Source organism: Alligator mississippiensis, chromosome 15, assembly GCF_030867095.1.
Source record: "Alligator mississippiensis isolate rAllMis1 chromosome 15, rAllMis1, whole genome shotgun sequence".
NCBI classification, from domain to species: Eukaryota; Metazoa; Chordata; order Crocodylia; family Alligatoridae; genus Alligator; species Alligator mississippiensis.
The window spans coordinates 15,847,506-15,868,976 of record NC_081838.1 but is presented as its reverse complement, the minus strand read 5'-3'; the positions used below and the strand labels follow the sequence as shown (position 1 = coordinate 15,868,976).

General features: G+C 50.2%; 1 protein-coding gene across 3 annotated transcripts; it reads left to right on the top strand.

The window, feature by feature from the left end:
* Nucleotides 1-1,317: 1,317 nt before the first annotated feature.
* On the top strand, nucleotides 1,318-20,410 carry LOC106737458 (SLAM family member 9). Of its 3 annotated transcripts, XM_019478291.2 has the most exons (10): nucleotides 1,319-1,419; nucleotides 7,210-7,545; nucleotides 8,210-8,470; nucleotides 10,271-10,300; nucleotides 11,743-11,841; nucleotides 12,540-12,575; nucleotides 15,462-15,517; nucleotides 16,008-16,100; nucleotides 16,910-17,011; nucleotides 18,611-20,410. In XM_019478291.2, exons 1-10 carry the CDS (start codon nucleotides 1,377-1,379, stop codon nucleotides 18,632-18,634), a joined length of 1,080 nt encoding a protein of 359 aa, XP_019333836.2. In that variant the 5' UTR covers nucleotides 1,319-1,376; the 3' UTR covers nucleotides 18,635-20,410. The 3 variants fall into 3 exon arrangements, with proteins under 3 accessions (XP_019333837.2, XP_019333836.2, XP_014457221.2); XM_019478292.2 differs by lacking the exon at nucleotides 16,910-17,011 and having other exon boundaries at nucleotides 1,318-1,419; XM_014601735.3 differs by lacking the exon at nucleotides 10,271-10,300.
* The last annotated feature ends 1,061 nt before the right edge of the window (nucleotides 20,411-21,471 follow it).

Here is a 21,471-nt window from a genome sequence, read left to right as displayed (position 1 = left end):
TCTTCAGTGGATGCATCTACACCAGACACTTTAATGCACAGTACACTAATATACTGTGCATTAAGCCTGTGTGAGTAGGCAGCTATTTGATCCAGCTTCAGATCCGGCCGCTTCAGATGCCAGGGGTCCAATCTGGAGCTCCGGACCAGGTTTCTGCTTTGATCCAGCCGAAGCAGGTCCAAGATTTTGTTACGAGTTTTGCCTGTCAGCAGTTAAAGGTGCAGGGCTCCAGAACCCCTGCACTGATCTCCTTGACAGCTGGCAGGCATGGTGGCTGCAGCAGGGGCCACCATCCCTGCAGCTTTCACCCCCCTGTGTTGTAACACATACACGTGACATGAGTTTTGCTTTCAAGAATATGGAGTGCTGTTCCTCCTGAACCCCTGCATCAATCTTCCTGAAACTTGCTTGGCTTCATGCTCTCAGCAGAAGCTACTACCCCTCCAAGTTTTATCCAAATCAGACAAAAAACAACAAAGTTATAGGTATTTCATTGATTCCGCATTATACTCTATGGCTGAATCGCCAAATCGGCTCAGAATCTTTTCCAGAATTTGGAAGCTCCGAATCGATTCGGAGAGGCTAAAGCTTCCAGCGATTCGATTTGGATTCATAGATTCAGCCTCTGAATCTTCCGAATCATCTCCAAATCCGAATCATGATCCGAAGCTTTGCACAGCCGTACTGTGCAGGAAGGTGCAGCCACTGCATAGGAAGGTATATAGATATGTAAATACAGGTAGTAGATTAACTGCACATTAGTTACTGTGCATGTGTAGACAGCTGACCGGGACCAAATTGCTCTGCCAATTGTGCTCAGGGCTGAGAAACAGCTGCAGTGGGGAGGGGACAGTTTCCCAGCCCCAGGGCACAGGGCTGGGAGGCAGTTTCCCCAGAGCCCAAGCTTGACACTAGTGCCCCCTGCCAGCCTGGGACTGGCGCCTGGGGGAGCCTGGAGTCTCCTCTGGTTGCTATAGAGGGGCAGAGCTGGCAGGAGTAGCCCTAAACTGAATTGGCACAGTGTAGACGCACTCCTGGGGAAAGCTCACTAAGCAGTATTTTATAAGTCCACCTAAGTAAAGGAGCAATCTGATCAGAGACCCCCCCAGATTATGATTTTCAAATCTTACAGGGGGATCAGCCCCCTTGAGCTCCCCCTTAATTCACACCCTGTTAATAGCATTTGCACACCCAAGCTCCCCATTGGACTGACCAGGTCTCCCCCATTACAGCTTGACATTTTCCATTTATACTCCAGTGGTGGGTTTTCTGAGAGGGTGAGAGGGGAACTTAAAATGTCATAGCGCTATGACTATGCATGACACGGTGGTGGAAGGAAGTGAGAAGTACAAGCACACAGCACAGAGCACGCAGCAATGGAGTTGTTCCGACGTTTCTGCTTTCTATTATGCATAGCAGGTAAGCACAGAGCTCAAGGGAAGGGGAGAGGTTTTTTCTTTCCAGTGTATTTTAAAGGGTTATTGGCACTGATCTGGGCTGGACAACCTTGGGCAGACAGCTTGGTGTTGCCTGTATTGGACGATAAACTTGCCTTCCAGAGAGTACTTCCCCTCTCTACGGAGAGGGTTTGGACTACAAGGTCAATTGGCCCCGCTAAGCCTATTGCATGAAATTCTGCTTAGGACAAAACAATCCCATGCACTGGGACAGGCTGGGGGCCAACTGGCTGGGTAACAGCTCTGCAGAAAGGGACCTGGGGTTGACAGTGGACAAGGAGTTGAATAGGAGCCTGCAGTGTGCTCTTGTTGCAAAGAAGACTAACAGTGTCCTGGGCTGCATTGGTAGGAGTGTTGCCAGCAGATTGAGGGCAGTGATTATTCCCCTCTATTAGCACTGGGAAGGCAACATCTAGAGTCCTGTATCCAGTTTTGGGCCTCCACTGCTGAAAGGATATGGACACATTGGAGAGACTCCAACGGAGGGCAAGGAAAATGGTTAGTGGGGCTGACGCACATGACTTGTGAGGAGAGGCTGAGAGAACTGGGTTTAATTAGTCCGGAAAAGAGGAGACTGAGGGGAGATTTGATAGCAGCCTTCAACTCCCTGCAGGGTGGCTTCAAAGAGGATGGAGCAGGACTGTTTTCAGTGGGGGTAGATGGCAGAACAAGGAGCAATGGGCTCAAATTACAGCAAGGAAAATTGAGGTTCAATATTAGGAAAAACTCTCACTAGGAGGGTGGGGAAGCACTGGAACAGGCTACCTAGAGAGGTGGTGGCATCCCCATCCTTGGAGGTTTTTTAAGACCCGGATAGACAAATCCTTGACTGGGATGATGTAGTTGGGGCTGGAAAGGGACATAAAGTGATTGTGAATAAATTTGGCTGGAAGTTAGCAGGTGGCTTCTCCGAGAGGAGTAGGGTTCTGGACTGGGCAAAAATCCAACCTGCTTTTTAATCTGGAGTTTGCCGGGGTGTGGATTGTGCGAAGCTACTGCCAGTGCCAGGACCTAGCCCAACCCTAGATTATTAATGTATTATAGTATCAACTATATTTTGTGGCAGAGAATTATTGATTTTTGATTACTATTATTGACTAAGTTCATTATACAGACTGCTGTTAAGTCATTAGGTAATTGATGCAGCATCCTCCTAACAAAACATTTGGAAATATATCCCTTGTATGCTGGGCTGCTCTGATCACTTTGTGCCTAGAATATTCGGCTATTACGGAATCTGTGATCTGGGAATCTGCGGTATTGTTGGCCCTTTATCACCGACCAGGAATTGTGCCACATAGGTCACTAGGTCAGGCAGGGAAGTCAGTGGCAAAGCTGGATTATCTATCTATCTATCTATCTATCTATCTATCTATCTATCTATCTATCTATCTATGTGTGTGTGTATACATATACACACACACACGCACGCACGCACATACATATGTAAGCCAGGTTTTATATTGATTTAAAATATCTAGATAGATATATCTAGATAGATATAAATTGATATAATCAATAGATCTATCTATATATAATTGTTTCCAAAAGAGTCTGGCTGATGAGTTTTGAACATGAGAGGGGGTGGGGGAGATATTTTAGTTTTTTTAGCTTTCTGAAAGACGGGACAAGGTTTAGGGCTTTCCCCTTTGAATTATACTGGACAGCGAGGCTGCCACAGAAACAATGAGTTTGCCGTTGTAGGGACTGCAGCTGGCTGAAGATCTTCAAATGTGGCGGGTTTCAGAGCAGAGGGAGGCTGGTATATGTGTCTGTGCACTGCCACATTTGAAAACATTTTCACAAGCAACTCCCAGGGGAAGAACTGTGTATTAAAATAGCAACCTGTGCTTTCTGCGGAAACCCTGCCATAGCCTGTGCTCCGCTACACCACTTATCGCGGATTGACCAGCAGGCCTGAGCCACCGGCTGTGCGGCCAGTCCAGTGGGGGGATTGGGTCTGAAGGGGGAAGGGGGATTGGGTCTGAAGCAGGCACAGATATTATATAGTTGTACAGTTGTACAGTGTATATATAGTTGTACAGCTATATGGTGTATATGTAGTTGTACAGTTACATATTGTATAGTTGCTCCCCTTTCTGAGCCCTTTGCTGAACCAGTCAGTCCCCAAAGGGGCACCCAGCCCTGCTGACCTTCCAGATCTGTCTTATGACCTGGGCTGTCCATGGGCCGGTGCCCTCCTCCTTCTGGCTCCATCTTCCTAACCATACCTGAAGGCCAGGCATGGTATTAATGATCCCATCCAAATTGTGGCCTCATGTCACACTGCTCCATGGCAGCTACTGGGCTCTATGGGAACTGATGGGCCTTAACTGCTGCCTTAAGGGATGGAGATCCCTGAAGGCATGGACAGGCTCAGCAATGATACCGTTTGAAAGCAGAGAGGGGTTTAACAGTGGTTCCAGCTGGACGCAGACCCGGAGGGTGAGCATAGCTCCACCTGAGTCATGCTCATGGATGAGGCTGTGGGTGCAACCCCCGACGGAAGCTTTGTGCTGTTCCAGAAAGTCCGATAGAAAAGGAACAGCTGTCATCGTAGCCGAAGAGGAAGGAAAACCACCGTAGTCAGGGCATACACATTGCCTTTCTTTTTCCTAACAGGCTGACGCTGACATTCTCGAAGACCCAGCACTGACCACTCACAGCCCTTAGTGGTGACCACTGCGCTTTACACACACAAGTTATTTCTCATCTGAGCTCAATTTTCCACCCTGATTTGGGTTGTCATTTATAGGTATGAAGTGTGAAATGTATAGGTATGAAGTGTGAAATAGGCAGAACACATGGGGGAGGGGGACAGGTGTCAGCAGAGCCATGCTGGTGAATAAGGCATGCCAGCACATTGCCGTCACACAAACCCCAACGCCCACAGGTATTTGGGCACCCAAACGTGTCTGAGGACAAAGGTTTGTGCTTCATCCAAGGTGGAGGTCAGGGCAGGATCAAAGCTGCCATGTCTTCCCTCTGACTCCAGTCACATCATCATTAGCATCCGTTTGCCCTTAATTTGCTCAAAATGCTAGTCCAGAGGCCCTGCCATCACATGGGGAATCACCACACCATGACATCACATCAGGGCTTGATGACATCAGCATGGATTGATGCCTCCTGTGATGAGCAATGGTTGAAAGCGTTTATATGCATCCCAGGAGCACTAGTACTCTGCTCAGATCTCACAAAGACAGCATCTACCCTGAAGACTTTAGGCTCCAAGCGGACTAGGCAAAGGAGGGTTTGTACTCAAGAGATGGAGACAAAGCCATTGCTCCAGCATTTATAGGCAGGGATGTTACTAGGGTCTTCTTATACCTCTACAACTCTCTGGCCCATGCTCTCGTGCTTTGTAGAGGAAATAGGCAGAGCAAGGACATAGCTGTGGTCTCTGTCACCCTGGGTTTTCTCTCCAGGACCACTTCTCTGGTGTTTCTTCCTGGGAGGTCCCTCAGCTGTTTCTGCAGAAATGCTGAGGATTAGTTCCTGTTCCTGCTTCTCTGCAGAGAAGTTGCTCCAATCCCCTTACCAAAACAGATGCAAACAGGAAGGTGGCTCAGGCTACCCTGGTCAGGCTTGATGTGAAACAGGGGAAAACCAGGCTCTGATTTCCCACCCTCTTATTTTCATATCCCTCTCTGCAACATGCAAGGTCAAGGTTCATCTGAGATCTGATCTGAATGATCACCCCTGCTATGAATAACCATCAAACTCCTAAGTGGAGGTAGGGAACGGAGAAGGTGAGATGGATGCAGAAGGGAGAGGGCAAGGCATTAAATAACTCTGCCTCTGACCTTAGCAAACCATTCAGAATCAGGATTGACTAATGGCGTGCAGCATGCACAGACACAACCAGCTGGATGGATGCTGATACCTTTTATTCATAAAGCATCTTATTATGAGAACACCCCTGTGACCAGACGCCGGGAGCAAGTGCTACTGTTAAAATCCATCTGTTCACAGCTTGCAGAACTGGAGAAGCTACGAGCAGCTAGAGAAGAAATATTTCCAGTTATGGCAGGGTTTATGACCTATATGATAAAAGCACAGGAGATCAAACATATTTGTCTTCGCTGAGAAGCAGACTATGTGGGTTTCCTTGTTAGCCACTCCCATGACAGGTTATAATCTGCAGTTTCTCATCAAAATGTGCAGAGACCACAGAAAGTTTTAGACTCTTGGGTATCTCCTGTGCAGCTCTGAAGACAATTTAAGAGCTTTGCAGTGCCAGCTGTGTTACTATGTGTGTGTTAAGAACAGAGGCAACGGGTCATTTATCCTCACCAGGAGCTCTGCTTGCCTCTCGCATCTGGAAACCTTCATGGGGATTCATTTGGAGCAGGGGCAGGGACTGGCTAGGGGCTGATCCCAGATTTCAAAGCACTCTGAGTGAGGGGAGGATAAAGCTGCCCAGGGCAGTGGGGGAATCAGCCATGGCAGAGCCTTGCTCTACCCTCTGCCCTCCCTTGACAAGCCTTCTCACCTCTCCCTGACCCACCCCCAGCCCTGGCTTGTCCCACCTCTCCCACTGCTAGTGCAGCAAGGATGAGAGCCATCTGCAGCTTGGTACCAGCAGGGATTTGCCCAATTTAGGGTGGCTTCTGTGGTTCCCATGTGCACAGCATGGAAGTAAACTTGGCAGACTGGGGAATCCTGCCCAGTTCCTGGCAGTGCCCAGACTTTTATAATGCCCCAGGGATCCACAATCCCCTGCCAGGTCATCTGGAGTGCTCGAGCCTCCAGGCTTCTTGCTCTAATTGAAAAATGCCCATTCCCACCTGGCAATAGTCTCTATCCCATCCACAAGAGCACAATACAACTACAAACTTTCCCTTTGCCTGAGGAAGGGTGTTTGTACCTAAAAGCTTGCAAAGAACAATTTTTCCAAATATGTAGTTGGACCAATATCACATTTATCCAAAGAACCTTGTCTGCCTATGTTCCTATCTGAGCACTTTATTAGACCTTTATATATTCGCCATCTGTTTCCAGATGCAATGTGAGGTGTGTCCCTGCTCACCTACAAAGCCCTCAGTGACCAGGACTGCAGAAAATGTGCTCCAGGCTCTAAGAGGTGTTGAGGAAGAGGGAAGCTTTTGGGGAGACAGGGGCATGGAGGGAAAGAGATAGTAGTGTGTTAGGAGGGTGCCTTCCCCACCTGTCCATCCTCCCTCATTCCAGTTCGAAGGGCTGGGTCCAACTTTAAGCAACCCATAATGCCAGATTCTAGCATCACTCGGCAAATATTCAAGCTGCTGCTCAGACACTTCGAAGCTGCTCCCCTAAACACCCACAAACGCACCCTTTCACATCCCCTCCTTGATGCCTGCCTTCACCCTGATGCCAATGAAACTCTCAGGCTGCTGACATGCTGTCACAGCTGCCCACACCACTGATCAAGGTCTTGCTGCCGCCTTGTGCTGCTTTGTCTCCTTGCCTCATCTTATACTTGGATTGCAAGAGCTCTGGGGCAGGGATCTAGCAGACCAGGGTCCACAATGCTTGGCATTGCAATAATGTAAGTTAATAACCAATCCTACATCGCATCACATGTAGCACAGTAAGCAGTTCTTTTCGTATGGAAGGAGTTCAGAGAGGATGCTCTGTTGTGAACAGAAGGAATAAAATGTTGCCAGTGGTCTCTGGGGCAGGTTTCACTGGGTTTGGGCTGAGGAAATGCTTTCGTTTGTGATGGGGGTTGACCTCAGTCATCCTAAATGCTACTTTGTTCATTTTCAAGGTGCAGCATGGTCCGGAGCCGGTGCAGACGCCGCCCCGACAGAGCTGGTCAGGACCGCGGGGGAGACGGTCACGTTTCCTCTCGAGATCCCGGCAGGGGAGACATTAGATAATGTTGCCTGGACGATTGGCACAGAGGGTCTAGCAACGGTGCTACCAGGAGACCCCCCGAGTGTCGTTGTGTCAGACAGGAACTATAGGGGCCGCCTGCATGTCCCCAACGCTGGCCTCGCACTGCACATCACCGACCTGAGGCCGGAGGACGAGGGGTCCTACACAGCTAAAGTCAACACGGATAAAAGCCAATTCACCCGGCTCTTCACACTGCGGGTCTACGGTGAGTGCTGGTTTGTTTGTTTGCTTTTTTATCTCTATCAAAGGTAACTTGACAATGTTGGAGTTAAACAGTCTTTGCCCATGGAGTCTCCTTGTCTCTCTCTTCCCTATGGTTGAAATATAACAGCTTAATTAATATGACGGACTGGAAGGGCACAGGAATGGGGATGGATGCCCTGGCAGGGATGTGAATCCCCCACCCTGGAAGGGGCAGGATGAGCACTAGTATTACTGTGCCCGGTCCGGGGGAGCAGTCTCTGCTTTCCCCACACATCAGCTGAGCGGGGCAGTGGACAGATCTGGGCTCTGAGCCTTACAGCTGCAGCCGGAGTAAAGACATGTCGTGCAATGCCATTGTCACTTCCGCGCTAAGAGCTCACGAGTGTGGATATTTGTGAGCAAGGACCCTGGATAGAAATATCAGTCACCAGGGGCATCTCATACTAGACACATCCCTGTGGGGGTCTTCCACCCCCAGGGGCCTCCTCTAGCATCACCTGAGGGGGGCTGATAGGCCTTTTTCTTGTCTGCTCTGTCACCTGGTGGTCTCGGGGGCTCTGCTCTTCCGGTACTGTCTCAGGGAGATGCTTGCAGGAAGGCGAGGTGCCGTCTTCTTCCCTTCACACCTGTATCCTTCCATGTTGGTTCCTTTCCTCCCCCTGCAGAGCGGCTGCCCCAGCCCATGATTTACTGTGATGCCCAGAGCTGTGCAAATGGGCTCTGTAACATCACCCTGAGCTGTACCATCCCCAGCAGAGGCAACAACATGACCTACCACTGGAGCACCCCACAGCCCCTCAGTATGACTGCTCAAGGATCCATCGTGATCATCTCTCACCCAGATCTTCTGATAAACGTCACGTGCACAGTGCAGAACCCCGCCAGCAGCAGCTCCACGACGGCCTATGTCATGGCCCTTTGTGCAGGTAACTTCTTGCATATCAGCCTTCTTTTCTTCTTTTTTAAAGTGCAGGACATCCACAGAAGCATCCACAAAGTCAAAAGCCCAATCTCCAAGCTGCCATGCTCAGATCTTCTCAGGCAATAGTAGAGTCAGGCCCATAATAAAATCAGTTATCACTAAGAAGGCAACGGAAATGTTTCCCCTAAGAGCTCACTATTATCCTAAGAAGCTAACTTGGTAGCAGCTTCTTTAACAGGGACTAAACAAGCAGACAGGCTTCTTTACACCTTGAGGAAGCAGGAGGTTCAATGTAAGCCCATGATTCAAATGTTCAGGCCTCAGGACTTGATTGGACCCAGGGGCCAACACTAGACCTGAGGAGAAGCAGCTGTAGCTTGAGTCTGGCCCTTCCTAGGTCTGACTGGGTTGCAAAGGTCATGTTTCTCGAGCTGTTTGGCACTGCTGGCCTGGAGTTTTCAATCAAAATCAACCTGGCCAAAAGTACAGTTTCTGCAAAATTGAAGGTTTGTGATAGAAGATCTAGGGGTTTTCTGTGATGATTAATTTTTTACTGGGGGAAACCCCAATGGGGTGTTAAATCAGCCTGATGTCAAAGTGCAACCAGACACTATGATATCTTGTGAGGTCACAGCTGGAAAGCTTCATAAGACCTGTTCTCCCCTATGACCTGGATCACTTCTCCCATAATGCACTGCTGATGGACCCAACTGATGCATTATGGGAGTAACACAGCTGGGGTGCATCATAGCAAATGACCTTCAAATAGGGAGCTGACTTCACTGCGAGTACAGAGGGCCTTAGGCACTGGGACTACAACCCCCGGGGGCATTTCAGCACCCATGCACAGATGCAATTCAGTGTCCAAGGCACCATAACTCATGCTTCAGGGCAGGTCAGGAGATTCCCTTTGGATCCAAAAAACATCAACATCGCTCTATCACAGAATGCAACTTCCTTTGGGTGCCTGTGAGGTTTGGGAACTGTGGCCTTTCATCCAGCTGTGGGATGAAAGCAAACAAATTTCCTGCTGGAGGGACATTCTTCTCTTTGCTTGGCTCTTAACACTTCAAGCATTTCCAGAACCAGGCATTGCATGGCTCTCCTCCCTCCTCTGCCTCCTCCCAGAGCATGTAAATCAATTAACCCAAGCTTTGGCCCACAGCATCTACCATTATGCAGAAAAACCTCTGTCTTGGGCTTGGAGGGGCTGTAAGCTGGCTTGGTTCATCCTTTTGGGGCTACAGATTGGACCCAGGGCTGTTTATGCAAGACTGGAAAGCAGACAGCACTCTGTGCCCTACCCAAAGCTCGCAGTGAGAGCAGGTAGCAAAAGAACCAGGGTACATACCTCTGCTGGGGCACAGATAGGTGGGTGGAAATGGAGACGGACACAGTAGCATAGGGAAAGCTTTGCTGTGGGCATGCTCATACCCTGGCCCAGGCTGAGACCTGGGTGCCAATCACATGGGGGTAACTGCAATGAAGACTGTTTGCAAATGAAGCAAAGAGTCATCAAGGCTGGAGATGGAGGCTCCAGCAAGAGGAGATGGTTCCTGTCAGTGCTCTCTCCCTGCCGCAGGAGGAAGAAGAGCCAGCCACTGGCTTCCCCTCCTTTACCCAGAAACAGGGGGAACAAACTGGCTGCCACCAGTTCTCTTCCTCTGCCTGTTTCTCCATTGTGGTGTGGAAGTGCGGGTAGGGGAGTTACATGGGCTCGTTTTGGGAACAGCACCCTTGCAGAAACACTCACTCCATTATCCCTGTTCTTTCCCCATGTTTCCCTTTACCATATGAACGACAGGAAATTCCACGAACTCCATGCAAACTGATGGTGAGCTACCATCTCATCTGTTTTCAACTGCCTCTTGCTCTCTCAATGGGCTGGATCCAAGTATTATCAACTCTCATAATATCAGCACACTATGTAGAGTGCCACCCACAGCCCAAGCTCTTGACAGCCTGGGGTTAAGCAAGAATCCCACCAGAAATCAGCTCCCAGCCCCTGGGGCTGTGGACAAAAGCTTACAATCATGACCATTAAAGAGCTTAAGAATCTGATGGGAAAAGAAAATAGCCCCTTCTTACTCACACCACATGGTACCTGGATATTTGGGGTTGGTAATACAAAAGGGCCTAATTCTGGCACGCATAACATAGCTTCACTGACTTTGGTGCTGTCTGTCCTGGTTTCCAGCAGCTGGGGATGGAATCAAGTACAAAGGAAGAAAACTCTTTGATCCATTAGAAAATATAATGGCTAAGACAGAAACCTTGTTATATAAAGGGAAAAATTATTCCAGCTATTGGTGTGATCCACTACAGAGTCAGAGCACTGAAAGGCCTGGGAGTAGCATAAAGTATAGGGACGTGATCCTGGGAGGGGATGACCTGCATTGCTGCACTAACTCCTTGCTCATGTCTACTAAGCTCAGAATGAAATAACACCAATGCTGTGTGCTTTCCCCATCACCGCTCACCCTAAGCCCGCTAACACCCGTATGACACCAGTATCCTCAAACATGCATTGGCCCAGTCAGAGGTTCTAAATATGGCGTTAAACTTGTTCGTGCAATAAAGGCCCTTACTTGGCAGGGGAAACACCATGTATCTGGTTCCAAGAAGGCAGTTTTTCTTAAGCATTCCCGGGGATAACTGTTCTTCTGGCGTAGTTTAGTACCTACTGAGGTGCTGGGACTTAATGCCCACTTCATGGAAATGGGAGGCTCTTCCCTAGCTTGCTCCTTCAGCCATATGGCTGAGGGCAGGCAAAACTTGGGGGCATTTGAATCCCAAGCCTCCAGGTTTGGGCCTGCACATAGGATGCCTGCCAAAAGACATTGGAAATATCTGAAGCCCCTGGTGGGGGTGGAGGATGTTTGCTGGTTGTAGGGCCACTTATGGTTCTGGACCTACCCAAAGATTTGGACTTGATTTGGCTGATTTGGCTTGGAACATGAAACATTTCTTAAAAAAAAGAGTTTGTGCAATAAAGGCGAGCTTTCCCTTCAGCTAACCATGCCCTGTCCAGTAACGATGGAAGTGCACATGGCATTTGTAGACCTCTCCAGCCCCGCGAGTCAGCCACCGGCCGCTTGGGTCTCTGTAGGCAGGGGAAGGGATTCTGCAAGTTACTGATGGCTCCTGGGGCAGGGTGTCAAAAGCCAGCTTGCAGCCCTGCCGCTGTCCTGCTTGGGGGCTAGGGAATGTGCTTTTCTGCTGCAGATCAGGACCATTTTCTTCTGTGTCACTGAACTATGGATTTTCTCTTTTAAGGACATTCCTCTTCCACCATTATCATTGTTGTCTGCATTGCAATTGCCATTGGTGTCCTAGGGATCTGTGGTTATGTGTTGTACAGGAGGAAGAAGAAAGGTAAGGAACTACCCAGGTGCGGTGCAGCTGGTTAGCACAAGTGCCCATGACTGTGCAGACTTGTTAACAAAGGGCAGGTCCTTGCCCCTGGGGCCTTACTGGGCTGCCTTGTCACTGCAAAGGCCAAGCTCACAAAGTGGCACAGTGCTCCAGCAGGCCTTGTGACCAAGCAATGCTACTGCTATGCTTGCAAAGGGCAGCACCATCCTACGTGGCCCCTCTCCACTCACCAGCTGCAGACAAGACATTTCAGTCAGAGCCCCAATCCCACTGCCCTTTTGCTCCCATGTGGGGAGGCTCGTTCTGCTGGACCTAGAGTGAAGCAGGAGGATGAAGGAGCTGTTTGCAGTCTCCTTTAGGACCAGAAACAAAAGGCACCAGACACCGAAAGCCAGGCTAGTAAGTCCTGGGCTGGGCTTTGCAATCCCAGAAGAGACTGCTGCTGATCTCCAGCACCTTTCAGCATCGGTCCAAGTTATCCTCCAGCAGAAGGGCTGCAGCTGGGCCTCTTCCACTCCCCTTATTGCCACCCACATCTTCCCCTTTAGCTCAAGGTTGGGGGGGGGGGGGTGACTAGGCAAGGGGTAGTGCAGGGTGGAGTTGGAGATGGTCCCGAATATCTGACCCAGCAGAAAGGTGGCTTTGCTTTGGGCTGTCTCTGTGCTCTAACTGACCTCTGCCTTTTCTTTCCATCTCAGGTAAACATATGAACTTCAAAGGGGAGAGTGAAAAAGGTAAGATTATATCGCCTCTTCCCCCTGCCCCACCCAAAACCCTCTCCATGGACCCTTCTCCCCAACATCCCCCCCACCCACACACAGCATGTTTTACTGCCAAAATCTAATGTTCAAGCCCTTGTCCCTGTGCAAATTTGGAAGAAACAGAGTCTGAGGCTGGACAAGAGCATTGCAGCCCTCTAGTCTTACCAGTTGCTGCTGCAGTAGCCCCTACAGCTCCAGTCAAGGTGTGGCAGTGTCAGGTGCTGCACAAGCGCCGGAGGAAAGAGGTGCACCTCAGAGATGGAACCAAAACCCAGGGAACCGTGCCCAGTAACTCCCTGCTTGGGCACAGCTGGAGCCAGCAGCTTAGTTTTGTCCCATGGGCTATAACAAGCTTGGAGCATCTTGTAGATAAAAAATGCTCTCAGTTCTTGGAGGTTTATCGTTCCAGTGTGCATTTGTTCCTGTGTGGAGGTGACACTGCCCCCTTCGGCTCCCCCTATCTCAGTTGGCACCCGCTGGCTGTGCCCCCTTGCAACTCCTCTTACCTCTGCTTTGCCCCACCCAAAACCTGGAGACTCCCTGCTTTCCCTGCTAGGGACTCCTCCCCCTGACAGCCCTCAGCTCCAACCTCCCAGCCTTCGCTGGACACACAGAGGCCTAAAGAGTGAGCTGTAGGGCCTGAGCTACCAGCCCTGCTCAGTACTAGAGAGATGAATGCAAAAGCTGTGGCCAGGCCAGGAAGGCAGGGCCCTGGGCTAACACCAAGGTGGAGCTGGTTATGAAGCAGGTGCTGTTCTGTTTCTGCAAAGCCGCACAGCTCAGCTGACAACCAGCCTGCCCAGGAGACTACAGCATGTTGCACAGCGTCCTCCCGCAGCCTCTCACCGAGGCTCTTCATCTCTTCTTGCTTTCTATTTTGTTATCTGGTATAAAAGGCACTAACTGAAAAGAGACAGCTCTCGCAGACAAAAAAAAAAAGCCATCAGAGGACGGGACTGGGAAGCCACAAGGAGTTTACAGACAGCAAAGGGACTAGGGAGAGGGGTTTTGGGTTCTCCCCAACTAAAGGGAAAGACTGGAGAGATGCAACAGAGATTTACACAGCAGGACTGTTCCACGCGCAATGACTTACTGGAAACTAAGGGTGGGTTTCGCGGAGCCACAGAAGAATCAGAACCACGCGGCTTGCAGCAAGAACAAGCGTTTTCATGCGGCTGCTTCTGAAGACGAGCAAAGCTGACCCCTTCACCTCGCTCTTGCAAGGCAGGAAGGGGAGACGTGGAGCATCAGAGCAAACATAGCTGCTTCGTACATACGGCTCCCACTTTGGAGAAGCCTCTGGGTCAGACACCTGCTGGGGCCAAGCGGGCAGTTTTGCAGTTTCTGGCCATTCTGGACACAATCCCTTGTCCTAGAGGGGCAGGACATTGGCAGTGCCCTTGTTCCCTGTTATACCTGGAGCAAGGTGATGTTCCTGGCACTGCGCGGGGTAATTGTGCTTGTTCGTGGCATTTTTAAGAATAGATGAGAGGAGACAAACCTTTGTCTAGGGCGGTTTAGACAGGGCTGATCCTGAGTTAAAACTAGATGTGAGCTCCTGAAGGTCCGCTTAGTCTGACTCCTCCCCGATTCCACGAGCATCTGAGAAGCTAAATGGAAGAAGAGCAGAGCAAGGAAGAAACTGTTGCCGCATTTAACCCACTATGCATTAACAGGCTGCCTCAATATTTGTAGATAATAAAATGTATTTCTCGCTTCCTCTTCCACATCCTTTTGAAACCAACTCTTGTAGACAGGCACCAGACAAAACTGACATTTCCTCCAATAAAAATCTGCTTCCATGCACAGTTGACTTGGGTTATTTGAATAGGTGAAAATAGTCAGAACTCCTGAGGAGGTGATCTCTTTTATTAGACTAACTAGATAGTTGTAAAAAAAAAAATATATATATATTTGCAAGCTTTTGGGCACATGCGCCCTTCCTCAGGCATAGAAAAGTGCAAGGACTGTAAAATTTCTCCCAGTTGGAAGTGTGCATGTGCCCAAAAGCTTGCAAATAAAAAAACTGTTTTGCAACTATTTGCAAGCTTTTGAGCACATGTGCCCTTCCACCTGGGAGAGAAATTTTACAATCTTTGCACTCTTCTATGCCTGAGGAAGGGTGTGTGTGCCTGAAAGCTTGCAAATAAAAACACTTTTTTTGCAATATCTAATTGGTCTAATAAAAGATATCACCTCCCCAAGGGTTTTGATTACTTCTGCCTGCAGACCAGCATGGCTACAACCTGTATCCTTAAATAGATGAAGGATTTCAGTGTGAACTACAGCCAGTTGACCCAGGCTAGCTACGCCCCAGGCATTTCTTCCCCCACTACTGTCATTCAGCTACTTCAGAGGGGGGATGTGGCTGCTACTCAGAACTTCAGAGCAGCCCAGAAGAAAGACTGCACCTAAGAGAAACCGTGTTCCCATCCATGTGGCCAGCCCCACAACCGTTTTCACAGCATAACCATTTAGAGGCTGAAAGTGAGAGAGAAAAGATAAAAGCTCTCGGATGTCAAACTGAAAATGCAAAGAAAAATGAAGAAGGCAGAGGCTGGGGTTAAGGCATAGCCAGGTCACGCATGAGCATGAAAACTGCTGCTCACGTGTGCTGTGTCACGTGGCCATGCAGGAAACCATGCGCAGTGCAGCAGGGATCGGAGCAAAACAGTTACCTGCAATGAAGCACACTTCCTCTCCTCACTTCCACCCCCAGCCCGACTGCGAGAGCTGGTGGGCAGAGCTGGGCCCAAGAAGGAGAGCAAATCCAACCCACGCAAGAAAGCTAGTGCTCCTTTCCCTGCGCCCACCTGCAGCAGAGCCTGCTCCACTCATGCTTTGCTTTCTTTCTCTTAGCAGTGGAAGAGTCTCAAAGCAACACACTTTATGCTCAAGTCGGCTTTAATCCATCGGTGAGTCTTTGCGGGGGACTCAAGACAAGGTGAACAGGTTGGGGAGACACAGCCAGAGCAATGGCAAGGATGGGCTGATGCCAGCCATGAGCTTGGGTGGAGATGACAGCCACACCAGAGCTCTCTCTAATGGTGGCTGCCTCGGGGAAGCGTTCATGAGCTCCTTTTTGGAAAATTCCTGAGCAGAGCAGCAGGTAGCCCTTGGCCCCAGCAGTGGAAAAGCCTGGGACTCTTGAAGATAATGTGTTTTGCTGCCACCCTGCTTTCCCGTTGCAAAGGGGCCAAGTTAACAGAACCAGGCCTCTACTTGGGCTGCATGGGGTCTCGCACCCAGCATCCACCCCAGCACCCTGGCCAGCCTTCCCCTGGGCCTCGGCCTCCTTTGTTAGTATCGTGTCCCATCCCATCCTCACCTGTGCTGCAAACTTCCCCAAAGACCATCGTTAATGGGTGTTTTGGCTGGGGTGGGGGGATTCTGGCTCTTCTTTAGGCTCCCAAGAAGCCGAAAAGGTCAGGAGAGAATGGCGGTGTGAACAACGAGAATACCACGACCATCTATGCCACTGTCCAACCCCACAGCCAGGTAGGACCTGAGCCCTTGGGCTGCACATCTGTCTTATATATGCTTCCTTCTCCAGACTGGCGGGGGTAAACTCAGAATTGGGGGAGGACAGGGATGCTGATTTGGGAGGGAATAACGATTACCTGGGCAGCGCTGTGACCGCAGCCACTGGTTCTTCAACACGGCAGGCCAGGACCATGCAAAGAACAGCAAGGAGACCGCAAAGGGCAGAGCATCAGCCTCACAGAGCAAATCTGGGCACCCCAGGGCCCAGGACAGCATGCCTACAGCACAACTCTGTCCTCTTCCCATCTGATCCCAGCACAGCCCTCTACCAGGGGTACAGGGGCAACTGCACCACCCAGGAACGGCACCCCAGCATGTACAGGCGTGCGTGCGCACACACACACACACACACACACACACACACACACACACACACACACACACACTGGGAGGGTCTGCCAAGGAGCTAGCATATTCCCTCCATCCTACCAGATCACTAAACAAGGGCCAGACTTCCCTTGCCTTCATGGGTGGCCAAATCCTCTTGGCCCAAGGTGTGCAGCCAGTGCAGAGGAGGCCACCAGCTCCACAGGAGAGTACGGTGTGCAAAGTGGCAGGGGATGACCCCAGCTCCTTGCATGTGAAAGCACCCACTCCCTTTCCTGGCCTGGGAAGCAGCAATGCAACAGTTACTGGACTAGGGTGATATCCTGGCCCTAGCAACAGCAACTTTGGTGAGGACCGGAGAACTTGAGAGAGCCACGCGCCCTGCTCCAGGCTGCTCAGTGCCATGGCTCCTGACTGCCCCGCTCCTTTCCCCGCAGGCTGCCATGCAGACAGATGATGAAAAGATGTGCAAGGAAAACACAACATCCCCACATCAGAAGGAGAAGCACATCAACTGCACCGACGAAATGCCCCCTGGGGTGAGAGGTGTTTGCATCTCATTATGGCCTCGTACACTCCAAGAACAGCAACCCCGCAGCACGCTTAAGCCAGCAAGGCCCTGGGAGGAGAGTGCGGGGGAGGCGGGGGCTGGACGTGGAAGTGCCCCGATGTCAGGAAATCCAGGCCCCACATTCCGTGGAAATGAGCTGGGTTTCAAGTCATGGCTGGGATAACCCTTGAGACCCAGGGGCCAGCTCACATGCATGACAGTGTCTCATGCAGCAGCAGATAGCTTGTGGGATCTGCTCATTTTCCCACTTCCCCGATCCGCTGGAGCATGGGGCAATTCTTTATCTCACAGGGCTCTTTTTCCTGCCTGCAAATCAGCCACCAACATGCACAATGTCGGAAGTGGACTGTTAGACCATGAATTATTAGACAGCAAAGCCAGGGCTTGCCTGTCTCTCAGCAGAAAGCACTTGGATTATGTCTGCACAACCGATGGAAGGGCTGAACATAGCACATGCCAGCCCTGATAGCAACAGCGATAAAGATGTGGCAACACAGGGCTTAGTCTATAGGAGGAACTAAAATACAGACCCCTGCCCTCATGTCTTCTCTGTGCCAGCTAGGATACACTACAAAACACCTGCACTTTGCAGTGCAGGAGACCCCCAGTCGCAAGTCTGTCTGCCTGGCAGTGACAGAAGTTAATTTTTAGGTGCACTGGAAACCCAGATTCAGCATGGTAGAGGCAATATCTTTTCTTAGACCAACTAGACAGTAGCAAAGAAAATTTGCTTTATTTGAAGTTTTCAGGCACACGTGCCCTTCCTCAGGCACAGAAGAATGCAAAGATTGTAACATTTCTCCCCGGTAGAAATGAAAATTGATATTGTACAGGAGAACTGGGGGGTGGTGGAAGTTTTCCTTGGCTGGAAAAGTTCATTTTATGCAAACTAGGCTCGCGTACAAGTTGGAGCAGTGTATTCACCTCAGAGGTGTCTGATGGCAAGCAGGATGTTGAATGATGTTTCTTTCCACCACCCTCCAGCTCTCCTGTACAATATCAATTTTCATTTTACCTAGGAGAAATGTTACAATCTTTACAGTCTCCTATGCCTGAGGAAGGCGCGTGTGCCTGAAAGCTTGCAAATAAAGCAAAACTTTGTTTGCAACTGTCTAGTTGGTCTAAGAAATGATATTACTTCTGCCACACTGACTGCTTGTACTTTTAGACTAACACAGCTATAACCTTTATCCCTGGAAACCCAGAGACCTTCTCCTCCTCTCTGACGCCTTCAAGTCACAGGGTCAATGACTCTCACATTTCAGGGGAGCTCAAAGCGGTGCTGGCCAGTGAAACAGCTGGGGATTGCCAGAGCTCAGCTGCCCTGACACATCCCCACATGTTCTCCCCACTCCTCTGCTTTTGTTGGGCAGCGGCCCCTGGGCTGGTGTTGTGTCCTGCAAAGCCTGGCATACGATAGCTTTGATACCTAGTGCAGCATAGGCATGTCAAAGTTGTGGGTCCCCTTTGGCGGGGGGTTGTGTGGGGAGACCAGCACCACCCTTCACTTTATGATGCGTCTTTGCTGACATTAATATTTCTGCTCTTGGGGTTTCTTTCCGTGCAGACACAAACCCTCCCAATGCTGTAATAGCTCTGCCTGGACATGCAAGAGCATACCAGAACAAGACAGCCTACATACCAGCCGGGAAAACGGATACATGCAACAATGAACACGGCCAAGATTCATTTCCAGCTATATGCTTTATCTGCCTCAAATCAATAAAGACACTCAGAAAATCCATCCAGAACTTCACAGGACCTGTTTTGCCTTCCTGTGACCTTTGTATGAAAACAAATGGTTATGCAGCTTTTAATTGGGTGTCCTATGGTACCATCATCGAGCGGAGAGCAGGCCTGGAAAGAGAAGGTGTAGGACGGTTTGTATTCTCCCGCTGTCGCCAGAAGAGGGAACATTACTGGGGCAGAGAGACTGAAGGAATGAGAAAAATGACATGTGGAGGAAAGATGATAGTCCTCCATGCAAGCCACAAAAGGCATGTGTGACAGGCAGTACAATGGACAAGAGGTACAGAAGGACTCTGCTCACTTTTATGGAGACTTTTTATCATTTTTATTAATTTGCTGATAAATCTGGCTGCTCCGCTCCACTCTAACAGTGAAGAAGTTTCCAGATATCCAATCTAAACCCACCTTGCTGCAGCTTCAAGCCATTAGCTTATGTCCTCTCTGCAGCAAGAGAGAAAAAGCTGCTTTCCCTCTTCTTTATGGCAACCCTTCATGTATTTGAAGACTGATATCATGTCCCTTCTTAAGTGCCTTTCCAGCAGCTGAATGTGCCTCTCCTTGTATGATTTATCTTGCAAGGCCTTGATCATCTTGGTCATCTTTCTTGCTACCTCTGGACCCTCTCAAACTTTTCCATGTCCTTTTTAAAACGTGGAGCACTGAACTGCACGCCAAATGCAGATGAGGCCAGGTAGAGAGGCACGGTCACCTCCGGCGAATTGCACCAAATGCTTCTATTGATGGAGCCCAAAACCCCATTTGCATTTTGTGCAGCTGCATTGTAGTGCAGACTCATATTGAGCCTGTGGTCTACCAAGACTCTCAAGTCCTTTTCCCTAGAGCTGACATCCTGCCCGGTATCTCCTATTTTGCACCTGTGTTTTCAATTATTCCCCCAGAGATGCAGCCCCTTCATTTGTCCACATTGAACCCCATCCAGTTAGCTCTAGCTCAGCTTTCCTATCTGTCGAGATCCTTCTGAATTGCACTCACATCCTCCCCCGCATTCACCATCCTCCCCAGTTTCATGCTGTCTGCAGACTTGAAGCTTTCTATGCCACCATCCAAATCATTAATAAACACATTGAATGACACTGTGGTCAGGACACAGGGCCAGGCTTAGGTCCCAGCTCTTTCATCAGCAGATGCTAACGTCCTTGCACTTAACCTGTTACCCTTCCCAGACCCCTGCCCTTGATTGCTGCCCCTGTCCAACTGGTCATTTGTGTCTCTGACTGCCTGGCTGTTTTGAATGGAAGCACTGGGATAGACTGAACACATCATGTTTGGCCCGGTGGGGGGGCACAGATATTAGCATCCCCATTGCACAGAGCGCTGAATATCAAAATGTCAAGGGCTCAGCACCCCAAGAGCCACTAGGTATCATCAGTGGGACAGAAATCATCTAGGTCTGCACTGCCAGCACCCCATCTCAGCCCTGTTATCTAACTAAAAATGCCCCTAAGCCAATGCACTTGACCTGTTTGCTTGTTACCTTTGTAAAAGCAACACACGTATCCGTGCTCCTATGTCACGAGGGTCCCTGGGTTTACACTATTACCTAGAGACCAATTTCTGCATTAGGGGCTATCAATAAAAGTAAAATTGTGTTATTTAAGTTGTCTTTGTAATGTGTTAATCAGATGATATTGGAGCTGCAAAGACGCCATGTATGTTAACAAGACTGTTAGCAAAGGAAAGACTTCCAGCTGGCACAATCAGTGCCCTGCCTTAGAGCCCTCTTGGGCCCGTACGTGGGGAGGTATGTGGGTACGGGTTCTAATCTATGAGACAAAGATGTAATGGGGTCTGAGGGTGAGAGGCTAGCAATGAGGTGCCCCATTAAAAGCAAAGGCAATTAACCCTGGAAGCCCCAGACTGCTGGGGATGGATGTATCCCTGCCACTTGCAGGGAACAGTCATAGAGAAGTCATGCTGGAAGGGACCCCCAGAGACCATCTAGTCCAGCCCCTGCCTGAGGCAGGATCACCCCTATCCAAACCATCCTATACAAATCCATAATCTAACCTCTTAGTAAAACTACTGTCAACCCTGACACAACACAAGACATATCACCCTCACCTGCCGCAGGTAGAGCAGAGGGACCACAGCAACCAGCGCGCTGCTTCTGTCCATCACCTCAACTCTACATAAGACGACACAACGCAGACCTAACGCCCTCCCCTGCCACAGCTGAAGCAGAGGAACAGCAGCCAACGTCCTGCTTCTCTGAAAGGCTGTCATGCTCCCTGCAGGCTCAGGAGATCCCAGGCAGAGGTCACACTCCCCACTACAGAGGAAGGCAACCCCCCCCCCCCCCCCCCCCGCAGTCTGTGTCAATCTGACCGGGGGGGTGGGGGGGGTAAAACTTCCCTGATCCCAAATCTGGCCTCAGCCTGCCTGTGAGCAGAGGGACAGGACCCTCTAGCTTGGAGCCCCTGGCATTAGTTCCATCTTCCCCCCGTTTTCACAGGGCTGCCTCCTGGCAGCATAAAGCCAGAGCCCCCTGCCTGGGCTGGAAGCCTGCAGGTGCCTTGATGGGGACAGGGCTCCCGGGGCTGGTGCAACGCCCGCTCCCAGCAGGTGCAGATGCAGATGGCAGGACAAGGCAGCCACAGCAGGAGTGGGAGCCCAGAGCACCCAGCTGAGCCGGGGTGAGATGGGTGCTGTGGCCTGACA